Raw genomic sequence first — 21,085 nt, 5'->3', positions numbered from 1 at the left:
GACGGCCTTCGAAAACGTACAATTAAATAGCGCAGAGATAAGCGGTTGTACGAATGACAAGTTCGATCGACTCTAGCAACGCAGACTAACTACTATTAATGGGCTGGGTCGTACGGAAATTTATAACTATAATGATTCACGACTTGGTGAGTGTTAGCGAGACCACGCCCGTTTTTTTTTTTGTTACACGCCTATTGACGAAATCGGCTTCGTTTTGCCTACAACGCGTCATCGTGCGTTTATCTTACCTTCTTCCACAGGGAACTACCGTCGGAACCAGGACAACTACCTTACGTCTAGGCAAGGCTTATTTATCGATTTCGGCTCTAAGGAACGAGAACAAGTGTCGTTACGTGTTGAAAAATGGTGGCCTTTTCCTGCTTTTACCTTTTTTCAGGGATATACACTCCACCACAGTATTCGAATTGGCGCTGTAGTAGTAGCGGTTGGTGTGAGGAGACGCATCTGAGCTGAGGCTATCGCCTACAGATACGTCTGATACCGATCTGTCAAAGATGCGTCTATAAGGATCCCTTTATGGCGTTTCGCGTGGCTTTCAAGTCATTCATTGGTAACATGATTGTTATTACCGAACCCCTCGAAGACTGTGAAAATAACCCATTTCCTTTCGAAAAGATTGTGAAGGCCTGCCTGACCTAGGACTCGCCTGGGCCGACATTGTGCAACGCAGCCAAAGCCATCGATAAAAAATGGACTGAATGCGCCGAAAGGCTACTGCTGAATGTAGAAACATTACGTCCGTTACCATTCTGCTGCTATTGGTCCTGCTAGCCTTTTGTGTACGTGTATAAGATCTTGGATGTACCCACGTATGAGCTAAAGCGTTAAGTATCTCATTCATTGTAATGCTCGCTGCCAAGTACCTAATGATTGCGTGACGTATATAGATTGTATTATACTTTATATCATAGAAAAATGAGAAGAATGTATAGAAGAATATATTAGGAAAACGTAATGAATTGTGTGCTACTTCGAATGGTTGTAACTTACGGGCCAGATCAAACTGAGAAAAATAAGGATGAAAACTAATCCACTTCATTCTGTTTGTCCTTCAAAAGACGCGCATGCCGATAACAAACATATATTATATTTTTATTTTTTTTGTTAAGAACTTTAGAGGGAGAAAAATTATATGCGCATTCTTGTTTTTAAATGCAGCCAGTGATTGTTGAATGATGCCTAATTCGGTTTTTATGAAAAATAAAAACCGAATTAGGATAGTTTTAAAAAAACTATTTTTACTACGCTATCGCGTGCACAATGAATTAATGACGGTGTCTCAGAATGACTCAAGCATAATTTTCTCATCCGGCCAAAATTGCAGCTTCATAATACCTGTGTATTTTCAATTTTATTGTATTACCGTAATAACAACTGTTATGTAATTGGTTAACGCGATTCCGCTCTGTTTAGATTTGTGTCCTTCTACTATTTTTTTTTTTTTTTTTCTCTGTCCTGTATTTGTTTTGCGTTGCATTTTTAGGTGGTCGATTAAAAGTGGACTTTTTGGATCATACAGCTGACAGCTCATGGGAGGGCGCTTCAGCACTGAGTACAGTGGCGGTAGGAGGTTGCTGGGAGCCAGACGCTTGCATAGCACGCCATCGAGTAGCTATTGTAATCCCTTTCCGGGATCGTGCAGAACACCTCCAGCTGCTGCTACAACACCTGCACCCCATCCTGCAGCGGCAGATGCTCTCTTACAAAGTATTCGTTATCGAACAGGTATGGCTAACATACGAATGTTAGACACGATCAACAACGATCTAACTTGTTTGGTACAGTTGTGTGTGCCCTACATGCATGGACAGGGCACCGAGGTGCGAGAGCACAATGTGTTACATCGTGTAGCACATCGTGCCACCCCCACATAGGCTCGAAACGTGTCTTTTTCAATGAATCCATTCAACAGAACTCCCCCTAACGGCGAGGCGAGGGGGAATACAACAGGTACATAGCAATTAATGGCATTAACTCGTCATGGTTCATGTATATAGATGTCGGCTGAAGAGGTAAGCAGTGGCTGCTTTGTTTCCTTCGCGCTGACATGACACGCCATAAAAGAAGGATGTCAATTCATCCTCGGCACCCTCTCCCGTTGAACCTTACCTGCCAGCCTGTTTTTGAGAACCTTATTTGCTTTTTTTCGACTATATGGCTCCCTAGCTTTGTTCCGGCTATGCCCCCATATCGTTTATACATCCTGTATACGTAGCATCTCTGTGTTATTGCTCGCCCTGCAATTCGTTTCACACAGATCTGCCGGCATTGTTTGCGCAATGATGATGGATTTAAATCGTCTCAGTAGTCGGTAACATTACACACAAGAGTCAGACGCAATTATCTAACATCATGTACATGCAATCCATCGTTTTACCCGATCTCGACGTAGTCTCTCTTTGAAGCTTGCTTCGAAACATGCCCATATCGTTTACCTGTCTCGCTGTCTGTGTCTTGTTACACAGTTGGGGATTAAGCGGAGGGTAACCCGAGAAGGTGGCAATATATACAGAAGTTGATCTATGGGCTGGCCTTGCTCGTTTTGCACAAAGACAACAAGCGCAAGTAAAGAGCGCACCAAAATATATATTGTACTATTGGCAGACGTATTATTAACCACACACACATCGAAAAATTTTCTGGCTACATTGTACTCATCCCCGTAGCCTCGTTCCCGGCATGGAGGGAGAGCTGCATAGTCCCTCGTCGCACACCGGCAGCAGCATCTCCAGCTGTTTACCTCACCCAATGAGCCTTGCAGTCGTAGTGAAGTTAGTGAAAATGAAGTTAGTAAATGGCTAGCCTAGCTTCCGCTCTCATTATTTACTTACACTGCGCTCTCTGTTACAGCTCTTCTTATCGCTGTGAGATCTAGCGCTCCGGAGTCCCTGCAATGAGTATATGTTCTCGTCAATGCCTTCTTCGAGAAGCCATTCATTATTCGATTGTGCCTTTGATCTTGCTACGTTCATCATTGTGCTGATCAATGTGATGATATATCCACATAATATACATGCAAACATATTTCGATCGATACATGCAGTTATGAATAGAGTATGCGTTCTACTGTATCTTGATGTTTATGGTTTTGATGGATATAATTCCACTTTGTCGTCCTACCATAAATATGTACCTTTCTACACCATTTTATTTTATCGTTAACATGCAACATTAGGTCAAGGTTACCATTTGCACACAGAGTCGATTGTGTAGCATTCTTAAACAAAAATAAACTATTACCAATTCAATAATTAAGCAAATTTACCCTTCGGCGACCCGTACAGTCCGGATTATACTCAAAAATGTCCCAGGCTAAAATGATGATGACTATTACAAAAATGGCCCGGTGCACTTTTGACGAAATGTCTAGCTCCATTTGACAGGCGATTCAAAAGCTTGGTAGGAATACAGACGGGTTGTCTTCTTTGAAAGTGTATTCTATACTTGATGTTCCTTTAATTGCTTTCATTTACCCTTAATTAAATGCTCCCGTATTTTTGTCTGGGGTAAACATCTTCTATACCCCGAAGCTCCACGATCTGAAACTCATGACTGCTCGGTCTTCCGATTGGTGTTATGTTTGTCAGCTGTTATTCTGCTATGCCGTCGCGTGGGTCTTCGATGCCCGCGGTTTTCCGCTATGGTTCATCGGCTCGCGAATTATCTGCAGCTTTGTCCTCTCGTTGGTCTGACGCTTCCTCTGCTCAGTCTCGCCTGCCACAGATATTAGTATTTTATTAATTGTTTCTCTCTTAAATTGATCTTCTTCGACGTCTGCCACTGATTTTCAAACTTCGGCTGCTACAAAGGTTATTAGACTGGGTTTCACGAAGTCCAAGTTCTTCGACCATTTAGTTTGTTTCGTTGCGAAATTTCAGAGTCTCTAGCTGTTCAACGTGGAGTTCACAGCGATATAAACGACTGAACAGCTTCGAGCGACCTGCTCGGGCTGAAGTCAAATAGGCGCATCCTTCTACGAATAACACGAATATATAATAACGAAATAATAATAGGTTACTTGTGAAATCATTTCATGCGGTAGAAAGTCTGTTTTTTTTATTAGCGGTAACTATGGTTAGTAGATTTTTCTGCGGCTTCGTACCACAACAAGTTAGTCTGAATATAGTTCTATGCTTCCGTGATGAAGTTTAATTTAATTCACGTGTATATTGTACTATAATACTAGCTCCTCTTCTACATTACTCAGCCTTTTTGTTGGCTCAATATCATAGTGCATCTGTGCGTAATGATTTTTATCAGTCTGTGTTCTGTTCTTCAATAACTTCTGTTCAAATTTTGAAGCATAGAAAGTCTTGAGTACATTAGCGCTTCGTCTCTAATTATCACCAGGTATCGACTGTCGTTTAGCGTCGATTCTCTGCGTACATAAAGACACAGGTCTTTATGCACGAATCCCAGGAATTAAGCAGCAGCTGATAGCTATTACGGGGTATTAGCGGAGTTGATACTCAGGATCCTTGCGGCACAAGTACTGCAGCCCTTCTCTGTTTACTAGCTATTTTATCTTGTCCTTTCCAGTATAGCCAAACGGGGCGTGAAAGTCCTGGGGCATACTTGCGATTCGGTCATGAGTGCTTTCGGATGTGCTCTAATCTTTCTTTTCTTAGAGGGCTCGAATTATACGGTTTACGTACGACAAGAGCATGTCTACCTATCTTGGAGACAAATAGTATCTCGGTCGTCAGGACTTTAACGATTTTGTTCCCCTTACGCATCATTTGTTTCACAGTCCCAAAGCCAATTACTTTAAGTGTTTGTTGTCCGTAGGTTTTCACTTTAGGACTTCCCAAAGTATACTCCTCGTTGGCATTGAACGTTGTTTAAGCTATCAGAATCCGCAGTTGAAACAAATGCATCTTCATCTTGATCTTTTCTATCAGTAGTCCTGGCTTCCATTTCTCTTACGTCGTGTACGCCTGGCCTTGACTCACAACTCGCATTTTGTGTGATTTTTTGACCTCTCTTATTGCATTTATAGCATCGAGAGATTTTGTTTTGACTCAAGAAATCATCTTGCGGACTGTGCTTATCTAAGTGATCTTGCCTTTTATCTTTTATTATAAGCCTAGAGGAAAGTGCTGTCGTTAGATCTTCCCGACTGAAGGTATTGTTTCGCTGACAGTCATCTGTTGTTTAAGCTCCGTACAAGATCGAAACAATCATTAAACGTTGTAGCTTCAGCGGAACGCCTCCCAACCGGCTGGAAGAACGGCTACTTACGGTCCAACTTAAATAAATTTATCTGGAATTTCAGATTTTTTTTGACAGTACACAGTGATTTTGGCAAAAAGCTGCCTATTCCCTTCTGCTGTGTTCGACGTGTTGTGTAGGAATATCGTGAGTTAACCAAATGCTTCTGATCGAAGGCGTCTAGGACGCGGTACTCTCCTTATTGTTTCCCTGTCGAATTAACACTGGCTGCCTTGGTCTCTATTCCATTGTAGAGTGGTCTCGGGTTTAGGATCATTTATTAGTATTGCGCGGGCTGCTATGTTTTCTGTTCAAGATGAGCGAAGGTCATTTTTTTATGTTTATATGTATACGTTTGAACGTTTGATATTGTTTTTGGACAAGTTTGGAACGAACGCTTCCTACGCGAATTTTGGGACCCTTTGTAATTAGATGTTGCAAGTCTTCCATGAGGGCTAATTAAGATTGGTAGCTGATAAGGTTGAGTGGAATCTCACTTTCTTTTTCTTGGAAAATATTTAGTGCACGTATGCTTTATTCTTCTGTTACAGCTGTTGTTACTGCTGTGAAACCACCCTACGTTCCAATATGTCGATGCTGAAAATATATTCTTGTACACAATACTATCTTTTTTCGACGGATTCCATTGCAAGCCACCCAAATTTCTGCCAGAACGCGGCCCTCCCAGATGCTTCCTGTTTTACACAGTGACCCCCGTAATAACATAGTATTTGTTGTGCGCTAGAAGCACCTATGCCGTTTTCAGCTTGACAAATTTCATCACTCGCGTATGCTAAGAACCCGGAAAAAAGGGCACTATTGGCACTACTGCGCGTGTTACCTGTGGCCGATCATATAACGGCCAATTTTCTTGTCAAGAGGAGAACTGACGCACAACGTTCGGCTGTCACTTGCAGTTGGCATTGGCTCGTTAGGCTTAATAGAGAATACAGTGACAGAGCACCATTGCATTACATACACATAGGTAGTATATAATAGTAGAGCATTGTACTGATCGAGCTAAAACGGAATCAATTCCGATGGTCTTTTACGCGGTGGAAGACGCACCGCTCACACGCACCAGGACGCTATCTTGATCATTATAAATAAAATGAGATAAACGTGATAAGCCTAGCACGTTTACAAGCTGCAGCAAGCGTTCACGAGGCGTGACGCTGTAGTTTCGTGCCTTTCGAAGTAATGCGTGTGCTAGCAGTGCTTGCCAAAAAAAAGCTACACAGATCAGAAAAACGTAGCCGATGATTGCCTCTTTACGTGCAATCAAGTTGACAATGATGCTGCTGGGGCCGCCGAGTTGGTTTGGATGTATCCATTTGATCAAACCTCGTTTTGAGGTGGAAGAAGATGGTTGGCAAGAAAAAACCCGCAGGGGCAAAACACTCTCTCTGTCGTTCATTCGCTCTCTGTTTCTGCGATGCAGTAATCAGTTACTTTCACTTGATTTGTGCTAAGGTGCTCTTAGCTAACTAGGGCAATGCCGGAAGAAAGCTTATTATAAAACGCTGTTGGTGGAACTGCTTTGTTCTCGCCTTTGATTAGTTTTGCTTTTATTATTATTTAGGAATCCCGTTATTTGCATTCAGATGTTGTGCATGTGCTTGCCGTATAGTGTAATAGTTTAATTGGAAGTTATTATTAAGTACACACTCATCTGTTTGCATGTATTCTGTTCGTGGATCATTATTCGATGGACATAAATAATATTCATTTGGTGGGATACACCGATGCAGTATGGCAATGATACGTTCAACAAAGGGGTGCTGTTGAACGCCGGTGCTCGAGAGGCGCTGCAGGACGCAAAGGACTATGAGTGCCTGGTGTTTCATGATGTGGACCTCATACCCGAGGATGATCGCAACTTATACTCTTGTCCTACGCTGCCGCGACACATGTCTGTTGCGGTCGACAAATTCAACTACACGTAAGTAGAACGTAATAGAAAGTAAATCTCAGGTACTGGAAGTAATACTACATGTTCGAACCACAGGTCTGGTAAAGTAACGATTGCGTTTCTAATTCTGCAGCATTATAGATGGAACGGGTAAAGGCCAAAACCTGCATTGAAGCGTACCCAACCATATTGTCATTGGACAGTTAATCCCTACAGCTCGAACACTAGGGTTTAATAAAGCAACGAGTCTTCCTTACAATTTGATAACTGTAGTTTGATAGCTCTGCATTAATATAATGTATATATATGTCTGTCAACCTATATTAGGTCTTTTTTATACAGCAGCACAGTAGCTTTCAGAAAAGTGTATGTAGGTACATAAATACCGTAGTTAAAACATCCACTTAAGGGAACATGGTCGTGTTCTTCAAGTTTCAACATGTTTGCGCACAAAATGGGGGATCATTTGTCGGCCAATAAAATCACGAGTAAACGTTATCCTTTTTTATGAAACGGCGGCGGCAGCAGCAGGTGTTTTCGACTCGTTCGACGGCGTAATGGATCCCCCTCTCTCCGTTGGCGGTCGAAGGGGTAGATATGCTATTACCAGACTGAGTATTGATCTTTAAGCTACCAGCTTAACGCGAAGGGTGTGGCGTAGTAGACGCTCTCAGCCTTAGGACCTTCAGATCCAATCTCAGCTACTGAGTAGACACAGAAGGGGCGATCGGATTGCTGATCTTCAGATCCTGTGCAGTGGGCAGTCAGCAGACTTGGCACATACCCTTCCCATAACCCCACAAAGTCTGCCAATAGAAAGTGGGCGGACAATAGTGGTCTGACATTTTTTTCAGGACTTGGCAGTCGCCGCCGCTGCTGCTGTGTTTTTTTTTTTTACTTTTTATTGAGAAAAAGGCCCGAATGTGATACAACTGACTCGGTCAGCTCACCGAGCTCCGGAGCGCGACGAAGGTTGGCTGGTAGGTTAACCTGACAAACCATACGCTGTTGTCTATAACACTTCATCGCTTTGTCGTTGCTGTTATTATCTTTTTTTTTTTTCTGATCGTGAGGAGTAACCTTTAAGCACACGAATGTGTAAATTTAAAGTCAAGAAGAGAAAAGATTGGATGTCCGAGTTGGTGCCAAATACCGGGGCAGATTGGGCTATCAAAGAGGACGCTTGTATCGCGACAACGAGGACTGAATATCGATGCATTGAAGTCTTATAGCACATGCCTATGTCTAAGCTGACGCTGAGACCGATCTGTAATAGCTGCATTGCTGTAGAACTAAAAAGGTTTTAGACCACATTAGACGTTTGTCAGATAGATTAGAGACATTGGTGTATACGATATTAGAATTAATTTTTTTGACGGAATTGAGATTTGTAGTCAGGCAAACATCGAACAAATCATCTGGTGACTTTCATCAATTCTGTCAAGAAAAACTTTATCGCCCTTTGTACATAGATGATTTCCCAAGTATAAAACCATATTAGCTGAAATGGATAGTCCAAATCAACAAACAGCTTTAGAAACGAAGTAGGACACAGACATTTGAAAACATAAAATAGCAACCTGACAAAAAGACGCAAAACTATCGAAGTAGAAGTAAACCTAGCAATTGTGTGCATCCTCAGCAGTCGCTCTATTTTTCACGAAGAAAAAAAAAACTTCAGGTTCAACAAAATTTAAAAAGACCATATCCTACGACAAAATACAGAGGAAGATAGAACCGATAATAACTATGAACCGGCTATCCTAATAAACAGCGACTATTTCTTACTGCACAAGAAAGGATTCGTTGTTTGTGAATAGCGAGCATGAGAGATAGATTGACAGAGAAAAAGAGCGTATCTGCTAGAACTAAGCAATCTAACAGGACTCCCCCATCCTCAATAGAGAAATACCACCCCGATATAAGATCTAGTAGGTCCTAATCGCAAAAAGGGTTAAGATGTATCGGAACCTTTGACTCTGCCGAGTCGAAGTAGAGGGTCCGGTACCGTTGATAGAACGTACGTCTACTTGTATTAGGCATGCACTATTGAGCCCTTCTTGTTTCTTACTGCTTCTGAGAATGAGACTTTGCTTAGTAATTGGGTAAGGTCCGGATAACCGAGTCGCTGCAGCCTATACGGCTACCGATAACCGGAAACGGATGGTGGAGGATGACACGCGATCCGGTAATATCCTTGGTTAGTAACAGTAGTTATAAGACGAACAATATTATGTCAATATGATGGCGGTAAACGGGACGTAAAGATGCTGGCCACGTGGACTGGATTGGGACAAAAACTGCTACTTTTATCTGGTAACGGAACCATAACGAGAAGTTCCCTAATTATTTTTGTTACTTGTCGAGATAGGATGATTTCATATTTGTGTGAAGTCTCATCTATCCGTCCCTCAATTGCCAACCCATCATAAAGATAAAGTATTATGTTATGTCGATAATTTTCCCTGGGATAATGAATTTTTTTTACAAATATGCCTACAATTAGGAGTAGTAGTTATTAAAAAAAAGTGTTAAATTCAACCGAAAAAAAACACGAATGCAAAACGTCAAGCCCATTGGGTTAGATTAATGAATTTTCTCTGATAAAAGCGACAAAAAACACGCTCAGTTGTCTTAATGGGTAAAACTATTTAGACTCAGAACGTATTACAAAGGGCAATAAGCACCTCGGAATCTCAAATCCTTAAACTCAGATTTCATTTTTCAATGTGATTAATCTACAAAATTAAAAAAATAACGTACTCTTAGATAAAAAAAAAAGTGAATACGTTTTATCTGGTATATTATAATTTTGTGTGCAGTAAACTGACGTGCGTCCATAGCAATTTGTAATTCCTGATTGTCATGCTTGACACAATGTATTACCTATTGTTTCGTTTTGCCACCTACTTATCTATTTTGGAAATTATTTAAAGTTAGCTGAGAAAAAGTTCTTTTTCGAACGTTTGTTCTAGTTTTGTTTTTTTTTTTTACAAGAACGTGTAATAAATACGAATAATAACTATGGGAGCCGCAAAAAAAATTACGATGAATCATTATTAGTACGTAGCGATTTATGTAGCAGTTGTAGACGTTCCGAACCCATGTACGGTCTGCCCACGTTCGCTTTTCTTTTTACCCATCCACCCTTGCGATTTAGTATTTGCTTCGCTGTTGGGGAAAAAATACAGGAGGCGATATACGTAGATAAAAGTATTACTTCGATTTTTTTTTTTTGATAGGTCAACAAACAAAGCTATCTCGGACATTTTTAACTTATTATTACCGTTGTCTTTGGAGCTTTTGCTAACTTGCGTTTTGCATACACCTTCGCCAGTGTAGTATGCGATGGCTATATGCATAACAATATAATTATAGCTTGATTACTAGTAACGTACACCTAAGGCAAGAACGTACAAATTCCGCGCTGCGATAGCGTATAGTCTGACATAATGGACGCAGAATCGTGTCGCTCTAAGCGCGATTGGCAAGAGAAGTTAGTGGAACAGACGAAGAAGGTTCGACGATGCTCTTGATGTAGTACATCGCGCTTACTGCGGTAAAATACCGGTCACTATCAGAAGTTGAATGATTTCGTCGTTCTGGGTCTGTACAGTGGTCTGACAAAATGCCCATGCTGCTCTGTTGAAAGCTGTACTATTCAACGATCTTGCACTTCCGCCAACGCCGCGTCTAGTCTATAAGAGCTAGTACGGTCAGTAGAGAAACAACTCGCTCTACGACCGCTAGTTTACCAAATATTCCTACTCACGATCTTATACGAGAATGCTAATGCGTCGTCGAGGGACCTGATTTAACCTCGTCAAACGGGAACACAGAACATTGTTCGCGTCATCACCTGCATAGCTGACCGCTGGCAGCTCTGTATGCAAAATGACATAGCAAGTAAGTTTTTCAGTAAGCTCGAACCTTACAATCCTTAGTGCTTTTCAATAATAAACCACGTCTCTTACGGAGGGCAATCAGCCACAACGTCGGTCGTGCATGGAATCATCGGCCAAGAGCACTAGGCATAGTATAGGTATGCGGACATTATATCTGCGAAGAGAAGCGTCTTTATTAAACACGATGGCATTGCGGTCATGACCGCTTATGAATTAAGGATCGAGAGCACTTTGCTTCGAACATTAGAGGTCCTTGTCTTCCGCGTCTGCGCGTCTAAAGCGAGCGGTATATTATTACACGAGCTATTACATCAAACGCTGTTATAAAATTGATTTTTACTTGTGCTTAAAACTCGATCCATGATGCTACCGAACTTTGCTAGTAACAGATCAGACAGCCGTTCAGACGTGATATGTTTATGTGGATCGCATCAATAATATATATATATATATATATGTATATATACAGTGCTTTTGCAGGCTGTGTATCGCAATAGGCATGCGCTCATCCGTTCTATCTCTAGAGGAAGTATCAAAATCCAAGTTTCGTTTAACGTCATTCTTTAACTTTAACCAAAGGTGCCAAATCCTTTCGCACTGGATAAGCTATCGACCAAGATCAGAAACGTGTTTTTTCAAACACGCAGGCAAAATAGCCTGTCTACGTTGCTGCCGGTTTTCTACTCTGAATACACAATTTATGTTATTGCCAGCTTTCATGCAGCGGTTGCAAAAGTCTCAAAGAGATCTCGACGAAACAAACCGGAAGCCTTTTAGTCATTGAAATACCCAGACTTCTAATAGTGATACTGACAGCGCTTTCAAATAGTAGAGCAATATTCCTCAATTGGCTCCTCCCGATATAATCCAATAGTTGGTCTTTGGATTTTTCGACAGCTAATTCTGAACTTCTCGGTTTTGTACTTGTGTAAGCTCTTTAACTTCTATTAGTCCAAAATTAGTTGTACTAAACGTTTTGTATATAGGCGCATTCGAACTCTATACACAGTATCGCACGATTACGGCAAATTATAACGAATTATAAGCGCTTAATGAAAGAATATCTTGATTACAACTGGTGAGCAGTTCAAATCCCATAATGAATGATCTTCATATTGAATATACATAACTATCGGAAATGACACTTCCAGAAAATATGCTACAAGTGATGTATATATGAGAACTTCATATGTGCTAACTTTGATACTATATAAACTTACCTCCTTCTTTCAGATTCTCAATCATTACATGTCAAAGACTAACGAGGTCTGAAATGTCGAGTGAATCTCCACGGTTTGTATAGGGGTTGTGTTTCACCGGTGGAACAGTCACCCAATTAAAAATGGATACATCTAAAGATTCTCCTAAGGACCCAAACTCTTGAACATGAACTCGGTCAAGTTAACTCTTTTACATTTCCTCTGCTTTATTTAGGTCCATCTTCCTCGCTTTAAACCAGTTTATTCATACGGCACAACATCAAATAGTATATTTGACAGAGGACTGTTTACTGGGCAGTGGAAGTAATGTCGAGCGCGGAATAAGTACGATTTAAATTCTACATACTCCCTTACGGTGTAACCGAATGTCAGCAGACTTACTTCAGTTCATGTGCTTGCGAAAACCTATTTTTTCAACTTGTACCAAAGGAAGTTGCTGTAAAAAAAAAACACTTTTACAAGTATAAGGTACAAGTCTATTCAGCTCCTCTACCCATTTGTCAATCATACATATGAAGTACGGGCACAAATGCATTTTTTCTGCTCTACGCCTGGTTCTTATATAGCAATACCAAGCCACCACCTTTCTGACCTGTGGATATATGACATGGCCAAGTCCACTGTACAGTTTGGGCGTCTGCATGTCTGCCTGCCTGCCTTACTAGGATGACAGGATATCATCAGGGTTTCAGCCTAGGATCTTGTAATCCACAACAGCGCGATGTACCCGTTAATCTCCTCTGCTTTAGCGTCGATTGTCGTTGATCGTTTTTTGGATCCGCCCGCCTACCATAAGGCCTTGTTTACTCTTAGCAAGCACTAACAGGAGCTTCACATCTAAACCAGACCTTTTTTCGCGCCACACTAATCCATCGAATCTGAATGTTGAAGCCCGGAAACGACCTTGCGTATTATAAGGAACACGGAAATTTGACTTACTGCCCACGTTATCTGATTCTACAGATAGTTGAAGTTTTCAGGTACACATCGGTACACCTAAGCGTCGTGTGCAAGCTTCGCAGAAGTCGGCAAAAAAAACGGTGATGGATTCATTCCATCTTCTTACATTCACACACACACACAGACACACACACACCCACACACACAAACGTACACAGAAGTTTCAAACGACAACCGGACTTACGCATGTACTCTTTCCTGTGAAGTGGTACTTTGCGTGCAATTCGCCCAAATAGACGAGTTTTCAACTCACAGCTGTCTACGGTGGATTCAAGCTAAACTTGGTAGAAGTTCATGAGCAATCCCGAACAGATGCTTATGTAAACAAGCATCGATATTTGATTCTGTTTCTAGGACGCTACTCCACGCTCTCCGCCAAACGACAAAGATCATAGACTGCAGTTTTGTCGATCCTTTCGTTTATCGTCTATTTAGCTAGCTAGTCTCTAGGCCAACTCGGCCTCACTCACTTCTCACGATCACCAGCTTTAATGATGATCCACTAGTACTGCCGGCACGAATGCCACTTACTTGTTTTACACTTTTTTTTTTACACAACAGCAACGAAAGAAGCTAAGTTTAAACAATATTACTATTGATACGCGTATATATACACGTGTGGTCGGTTTTTATTAATAGATATAGAAGAACAGTGATGGGATAATGGTTCATTGATATAGGTCAGCTGCTTGAGAGCTGTTTACATTAACAGGGGTTTTTTTTTATTCGATCGTGTGCAAGAGACAAAAAACGACAACAATATCAGCTAGAGCTAGCCTATGGGTATTTAATGGGGAATTTAGTTCTATTTTTTTTAATACTGCTTCGTTTTTGTCTATTGCAGGTTACCTTATGTACAGTTGGTGGGAGGAGTGTTCTCGGTGACGGTGCGGGATTTCGTGCAGCTCAACGGGTACTCGAATTTATACTGGGGTTGGGGTGGGGAGGATGACGATATGGCTCATAGGTGAGAATCGTATCATTCTTTTTCCATTGTTAGCTGTTACGCTTTGTTGACGAATACCTATTACAATATCATTAGATATGGCGGCATAATTATCGTTATCATTCTTATTGGCCCTGAATGCGCCATGTGCGTATATTGAACAACTAAAACAAACGCTAATATTTAGTAATTGAAGTTTTTTAGTTTTATTCGATATTTGCGAATATCTGTTACCTAATACAATGCGTCAGCTATAGCTTGGCAATAAATTGAATTGAAGGCAGCATAAAGCACCGTAGCGAAATGAACATACCTTAGCCATGAATGTATATTTGCCACCTTTTAAATGGGGTAAATTTTGTGTAGTTTACGGGTCTTCCTTGACAATAGAGGCGACACATGGTCTTCAACGTCTTTCCGCGTTCAAACAAAACAAACAGAAAAAAAAAAGAAAACGAAACAGGTCGCTAACCTGCGTTTGTCTTGCGGGTATATACAAAAGCTTATAACGGCTTCGATATGATCTCGTTGTAGTAAGCGTTTACTAGGGCTGGGCTCACTAGCAAAATCACGATGGGTCCGTTTTCGCATCCTAAATCCTTTAAACGGTTAGACCATGACGCGTGCGCTACGACATCACCGAGATTATCGCTTCTAGCGGTAACGTGTTTTTCTCGAAATGATGAGCTTCTCATGCATCTGTGACTGTACTTCGGATACGTATATCGCGTTGTGTATATATATATATATATATATATATATTGTGATTCTGTGATAATCTAGACAAGGAAGAACATGATCTCTATGGTAGCATGAACTATTCGAGCTGATACGTTTCCAAAGTCACGCCAAATAACTACCCAAATTTCCAGTCAACGTGAATTGATCTGGTCGTATCTTTTTGCATGTTATTTCAAGTACGGTGGGGCTATATATGTTGGCCAGAAAGTAAGTAACGGTGTTTTGACTCGACGAAAAATGACGACAGTAAGAGCTCCATCAAAAGAAAGCTATATAGCTTTATCCGCACAGCTACTAGTAGTTCCGACATGAATAGAAGGTCGCTCACCCAAAGTAATTTGCAAAAGCTGTTCTATTCCCTTATAATATCAGTGGCACCATCTGTCAATTTTACCAATATCCACACGTCCATGCATTACCACTGAAACCCTATAAAGAAGCACCAAGCAACACGACAGAGGTAATTTCTGCCAACTGCTACTCCATGTTCTATATATATATATATACACACACACACACACACATGACACACAACCAGAATTGCGCTTCGATGCATACTTAGTGCTGCGTAAACGATTTAGGCATATATCCACTGACAAATCGTTATGTTATTTACATTTCGATCTTCTTTCCCTGTCCTTCCTGTTCTCAACGACTTCATCGTTGTCTAAGGATAAAACATAAGAAATTGAAGATCGTTCGTCCACCGGCGTCTGTAGCTCGCTACACCATGATTCGCCATGCGCACCGGCCCGAGTCTCCAAATAATATCAGGTTTGTTATCTTTTCTTCCTCGATCTTTTCCGCGGCCTTTCTACGCCCCTATTCTGGGTCATATTTTGACATACCGACTATGACACCGACTCGCGCATCACATTCTACTTCGTTACGTCTCGACATGGCTGTAAGCACGCTGCTGAGCACCGCCGTCCTTCATTAACTAACAGCTGTCCTTCTACTATCGACAATGGCGTCTAGTAAATGAAAAAACAGGATCGAGTCCGGTGTACCTGTTAGAATTTCTAGGCCATTATTGTTCGTAGCCACAAATATAATGGGAGAGTAAATGGGAAATGAAGGACACTTCTTCACGATATGATCTCCGCGTTTTGCGGTGGGATCGGATTTCCCGAGATACTACGTTGTTACCAATACATGAGTACTTGCTTATTGAATTCTATGATATTTTACGCATGTCCCTCTATTGATCCTACACACAAATGTTCCACGATTCTCTGTGTGGCTGCACCCAGACAAACACTTTACCCATACTGGGCTATCACATATATCTACACCAGACAAAACTCCAGTGCTGACGGAGACAGTAAGAAAATGTGAGAAGGGCTGAAAGTTTAGGTGCGTTGGCTTCTGTTTGGATAACACGTGGGTACAATTGAAATCGGCCGTTGCCAAGTGCCCCTAAAGTCTACATCCAACGATAGTCAAAGGGTTAGAGAGGGACTTTCGAAGCAATGCTCTGATGTCTTACGCCGGCAACCGTCGATGCTAGAGTACTTGCTTGAAACCGGGCTGAAGGTGGCCGCTTAGGACCACTTTTAGTGGGAGAGGACAAAGGCCAATAAGCATAGGTAGCCGTCTTGAGGAACTGCGGCCCCGTGTAATTATAATACAGTGGGATTGAGGAGGACACGTTGAATTCTCATTTGAGTAGCTCAATCCAAGGGACAAGCTAGACGAGCTCGAAAGGAAGAATAAAGGAGACCCTGTTATGTTAGCATCGAACGTCGGACCAGGAAGCAAGACTGTGAAAGATAGGACGATGACAAGAGCGCATCGCCGAAATATCCTTTAAAAGTCGGAAGAAATATGTTATTATTTTTAACACAGTTACCGAGCTAGTTAACATGATATGGATATGCCATATCAAAGATGATATATACAACGCTGGACAAATGTCTTCAGTCGATTTGAGGAAACCCATCTGGCAGCCTGGAAGTTTTAACTTTAAATCTGCTAAACTACCATGTGGTAGAATCTAGTGAATATAACGTAAAAAGAAGTTTAGAACGGTTCGTCTTTTAAACAGCCAAGTGACTTTGGCTTGAGCTTTCTATACGTGCTGCTATTAAGTGACATATATTCGTCTGAGATGCCGACTGACGACCGATTCCGTAGTAGTCACAACGGCTATTTCATAAACTGGTAGACTACCACCTCACGGCCCTGACTGCTGCTGATCGTCTACCAGGAGATCAATTTGGAAATTATCATAGTAGCGTTCTGCCGAACCCTTTTAATATTGGCTTAGCATGCCGCAATGACCTCTGTAAATGTCCATATTAATATAATTGCTAGATTTAACTTTCATTTGTTCCTTTATCGATACAGATGTATATAAGATAAACGATCGTAACGCTATCCTGATTTGGTGCCTAAACAAGATAAATCTCCCTCTAATTCAAAGACACAAACATTCTAATCCTCTAGCTTTGTCGGCTAATCAACGTAATGACTGAATATTAATGAGCTGGCTTACTTTGTCAGGAAAGGCTGTTGTCTACCAATTAACTCCCCGTTGCGCTTGCTTTTCTCTCGTTGAACAACAGCAAACCTTCAGCTACTTCATCGTCAATATGGCCTTGTCATTAACTTCGGAAAAAGGGGTGGGGATGAGGTGTGCGCAACCCGTCACTCACAAGCTTGCTTCTTGTGGCCTTCCTTTGGTGTTATATGGTATATGGCATATGGCACTGATCAAGAATGATGACTGGTCAAAACCATAGTTGATACGTAGCTATGAACCACTCTGTTACAAGCCAAGCAACGAATTCCGATGAGTAGAACAAAAAAGTTTATAAAACACAGTAAATAAATATCATTAGTTTTATAAACGTTATAAGCTGGTCATTATTTGCTAGACGACGATAATAAAATAGGCCGAGAACTATTACATGCGTTGGATGAACTCAAGCATGAAAAACAGTAGTAATAACTAACACAATCTACTCTTTGTGAGTGTTGAAGGATCGAGTGCCTGGCACCGCGAATATCTACGAAACGCTCACAGACGGTCATGAAAGAACGGGCAATGTGTCTGCGCGATTTCGGCGGCTTTTTTCAAAACCTATAATTCATAGTAGATATATATATCTACGTTAGCTATCGTCACATTTATTGAATGACTATAAAGCAGTATGTTCTAGTCAGAGTGGTCATCGACACTCGCAGCCACGGGATCCAGTGGAAATGCAACAATAGCAGTATATTAGCTGACAGTTGACATTATGCCTTTGAATGCTGAACGAGGTGGCGTACCTTAGCTAGATGTTGTTAGGAAATGCACTGATTAATAATAGTCTGTCTGCTGAAATAGTCTATCTGTATCATTGAATTCGGACTCGGTCCTGATAGTGGCCATTTTCAATTTCAAAAGTACATAGTTTTTGAGACGGAATGCGAACGCAATGGAATGGTTCGTCCAAATGGCCCTATCATGTCATGTAGACTGCTAGCCTAGAGTAAGAACCTAACCTCTAATATGGATTGTAGACGTCAATGTGGGGCCAGGTATTGTTGTGTCGCAAGGGCCACTCGTGTAGCGGAACATAGTGCTCTAAGGACACGTAGGTTTTTTCAGGGAGTCTATTATAGATAAGCATATTCACTAAGAAATTTTATAGTACACACTGATTAAACTCTTGACTTGATATTTTTATTCTTTATTCTTATTTTGCTAAAACTTGGTAAAGACGTATTGTCTGTATCGTGAGATGAAGGCGTCCTCGTAAGTAAGACGTTACCCGAAAAAAATTATCCCCAATATAACAAATCGTTTAAAGTTTTCAATAACTTTAGACGCATTACTTAAAATGAAAAAAATATCTATAAACTGAAATAGACTTTAGATTTTTCCTTCTTGTTTCGAAATTGGGTATTGAAAACGACTGGACGTAGAAAGAATCACAAGAACGATAATACTCTTATTAGTCAAATTGCAATAAATTGGTCTACTAATAGCCCTTGCCAAAAACGGCTTTATTTCACCTGTCCTTGTAGGCAAACCATAACAATCCGAAGGGCATTTTCTCATGGCGGCTAGTGTGATCAATGTCAATTGTGCAGCTAATACAGAACAATTTGATTAATACTGTTATAATAATAGGTAATATAGCGGAAAAAAAAAGTTTACCGCACGATAACCTGTGCCAGCTTTATCGGCTCAAGGCATTGATCAATTGATAGTAATGGGCTGTCTATGTTGACTCAGTAACCCCTTGTGGTCTGCATTTGAAGTTGTCTGTCAGCGGCAACACCAGTGGGGCCGGGTAAGTTGGTAAGATTATAAATGTAACAGTAAGGTGTATTGTCGGCATTCGAAGGTTTTGTAGAAATTCTAATCTACAGATGATCATGCGCTGGCCATATGTTAAAAGTTAGTAAATACCAACGATGTTCCTATCAAGCAATGATCAATCGGTCTATTCTTATATGTCTAAACTCTGTGCTGAAACAAACCGGAGAGCATTAGGGCTGCTATTAGTCAATATTTTTAAGGGAGAGTAGTTTTAAGTGAAAATGTCTATGTGTATCCCAAAATAGAAAAAAGCAACCCCATTCTCAGATTCCTAGCTATTTCCAAAGTAGAAGTGATTTTTACCTTTTTGACTCGCGATAAACAGTTTTTGTTTATACTTACAGCTAATTTGAAGCTAGACTATACAGTACGGAATTGAGATTTGTTGTTTTTAGAGAAAGGCAATATATCTCTATCCCGTAGAGTGTGTGTATATAATATATAGGACATAGCGCTATAATATACAGGCAGAAACAACAGATCGGCTTTCCCCTTCTCCACTCCATTTACATTATCTATGCAACTATAAGAATCAGCTTCTGACAAAAAGCGGAATGAACACGATAATCTATACGATGATAGATAACTGTCTTGCTTTGTTTTTTACTCAATTCGTTTATCTTGTTCTTGCCGTCCTTTGGCCTAAAAGGAAAATGAAACAAAAGGTCTCTGATTGTCAACCAAAAGCTGTCTGGCCACTTGCTCTTTTTTTATTTACAGCGGCCTGCACCTTTGCTTTTTTTTACTGCTGCTATTTTTTGCCTTTATTCTGTGTTCATTGAAATAAATGAATTCAAAACCCTTTTTCTAACTGAATTGTTCCCTTTTTATGTCTGGACACAATGCGTTCACTCCCTGTAGACAACAATGAAATAGCGCCGTTGCCTTTCACTCTCGTTTTCAGCGAGTGTTCAGAGCCTCACTTGGTCGGTCGACGCTGTTCCGTGTCCGCTTAACCGACGATTTGGTCCGTTTGCTCTTCTGAGAAAATTGAATTGTGGCAAAGAATCGGCAATAGGCCAATAGATGAAACCTCTGCGAGTCGAACTTTAAACGAAAACGCACGGGTCAAGGGGAAAAAATAAAGAGGGGGAGAGACAGGAAAGACCTTACAAGGCCTCCGCCCATTGCCACTGCTGCCAGGATTTAAGATGCAGAAGCCGGTCGTTGCAAGCCGAAACAGCGCATCAGGCAGCAGGCCAGACGGTCGCCGGGACTGATCAAGAGGCTCCGGCTCAGAAGCAGTATTGTTAAAGCGGAGTCCGTAAAGCAGACTGAGTGAATCTGCAGGAGCATCGTGGTCAAAGAAGCTGGCTGTCGCTGCTGTGTACTAGGTCTCGATGCGTGTGTAGACGTCTGGAATAAACGGTGTTCGACGTAGAGCATAGAACCACTCAGCGCTCATTTCCGGTTGCTCCGTTCGTTCTCTCTGATTGGCTTTTGTCCCCGCTAGTTCCATAACTGAGGTTTCCCTGTATCCTAACATGGAAGCCCCAGTTATGGCAAGTGAATCAAGCCGATTAGATTTCTTCTGTCGGCGTCCTGTCATTCCATTTATTCAAACGCGTTGAGAGCCACTGCTGTTGCCATCAGGTAAGACTACCTTCATCTGTCTGAGTGTTCACAGTTGTCGAGCGCTGAGCTTCTGTACGTGTGTGTCGGTGTCTCAGCGTTCCTATAAAAGCATGGGCGTATTTTTTATGCACGTATGTATGCGCGTACCTATCCTAGGATGTTATGGACGGGATTAAGAAACCACGGGGCAGATATATAAAGTAAAGCCAAGTAGAGAAGCAAAGAGAGTATGGGGGTCGGGTGAGGCCTGAAAGTTTTAGAGTGGGAACGGTGAACAGT

The 21,085-nt window shown here is 41.3% G+C and overlaps 1 protein-coding gene across 6 annotated transcripts in view; it reads left to right on the top strand.

Annotated features, from left to right (window-relative positions):
- Positions 1 to 21,085, top strand: part of LOC111243827 (uncharacterized) — a 145,374-nt gene that overhangs the window by 25,864 nt on the left and 98,425 nt on the right. For 2 of the 6 annotated variants that reach the window (XR_015320150.1, XM_022789993.2), the window contains exons 2-5: positions 1,505 to 1,746; positions 6,984 to 7,174; positions 14,074 to 14,196; positions 15,589 to 15,690. Coding sequence is in view for 4 of the 6 variants with exons in the window: in XM_022789993.2 (XP_022645728.1) it covers positions 1,505 to 1,746; positions 6,984 to 7,174; positions 14,074 to 14,196; positions 15,589 to 15,690 (658 nt within the window). In the remaining 2 variants the exon portion in view is untranslated. Of the gene's footprint in view, positions 1 to 1,504; positions 1,747 to 6,983; positions 7,175 to 14,073; positions 14,197 to 15,588; positions 15,691 to 17,483; positions 20,825 to 21,085 lie in introns of all 6 variants that reach the window. The other 4 variants (XR_015320151.1, XM_086978936.1, XM_022789994.2 and 1 more) reach the window with 4 other exon arrangements.

This window comes from Varroa destructor, unplaced genomic scaffold (genome assembly GCF_002443255.2).
Source record: "Varroa destructor unplaced genomic scaffold, Vdes_3.0 BEIS01000002.1, whole genome shotgun sequence".
NCBI classification, from domain to species: domain Eukaryota; kingdom Metazoa; phylum Arthropoda; class Arachnida; order Mesostigmata; family Varroidae; genus Varroa; species Varroa destructor.
This window is presented reverse-complemented; position numbering and strand designations above follow the sequence as displayed.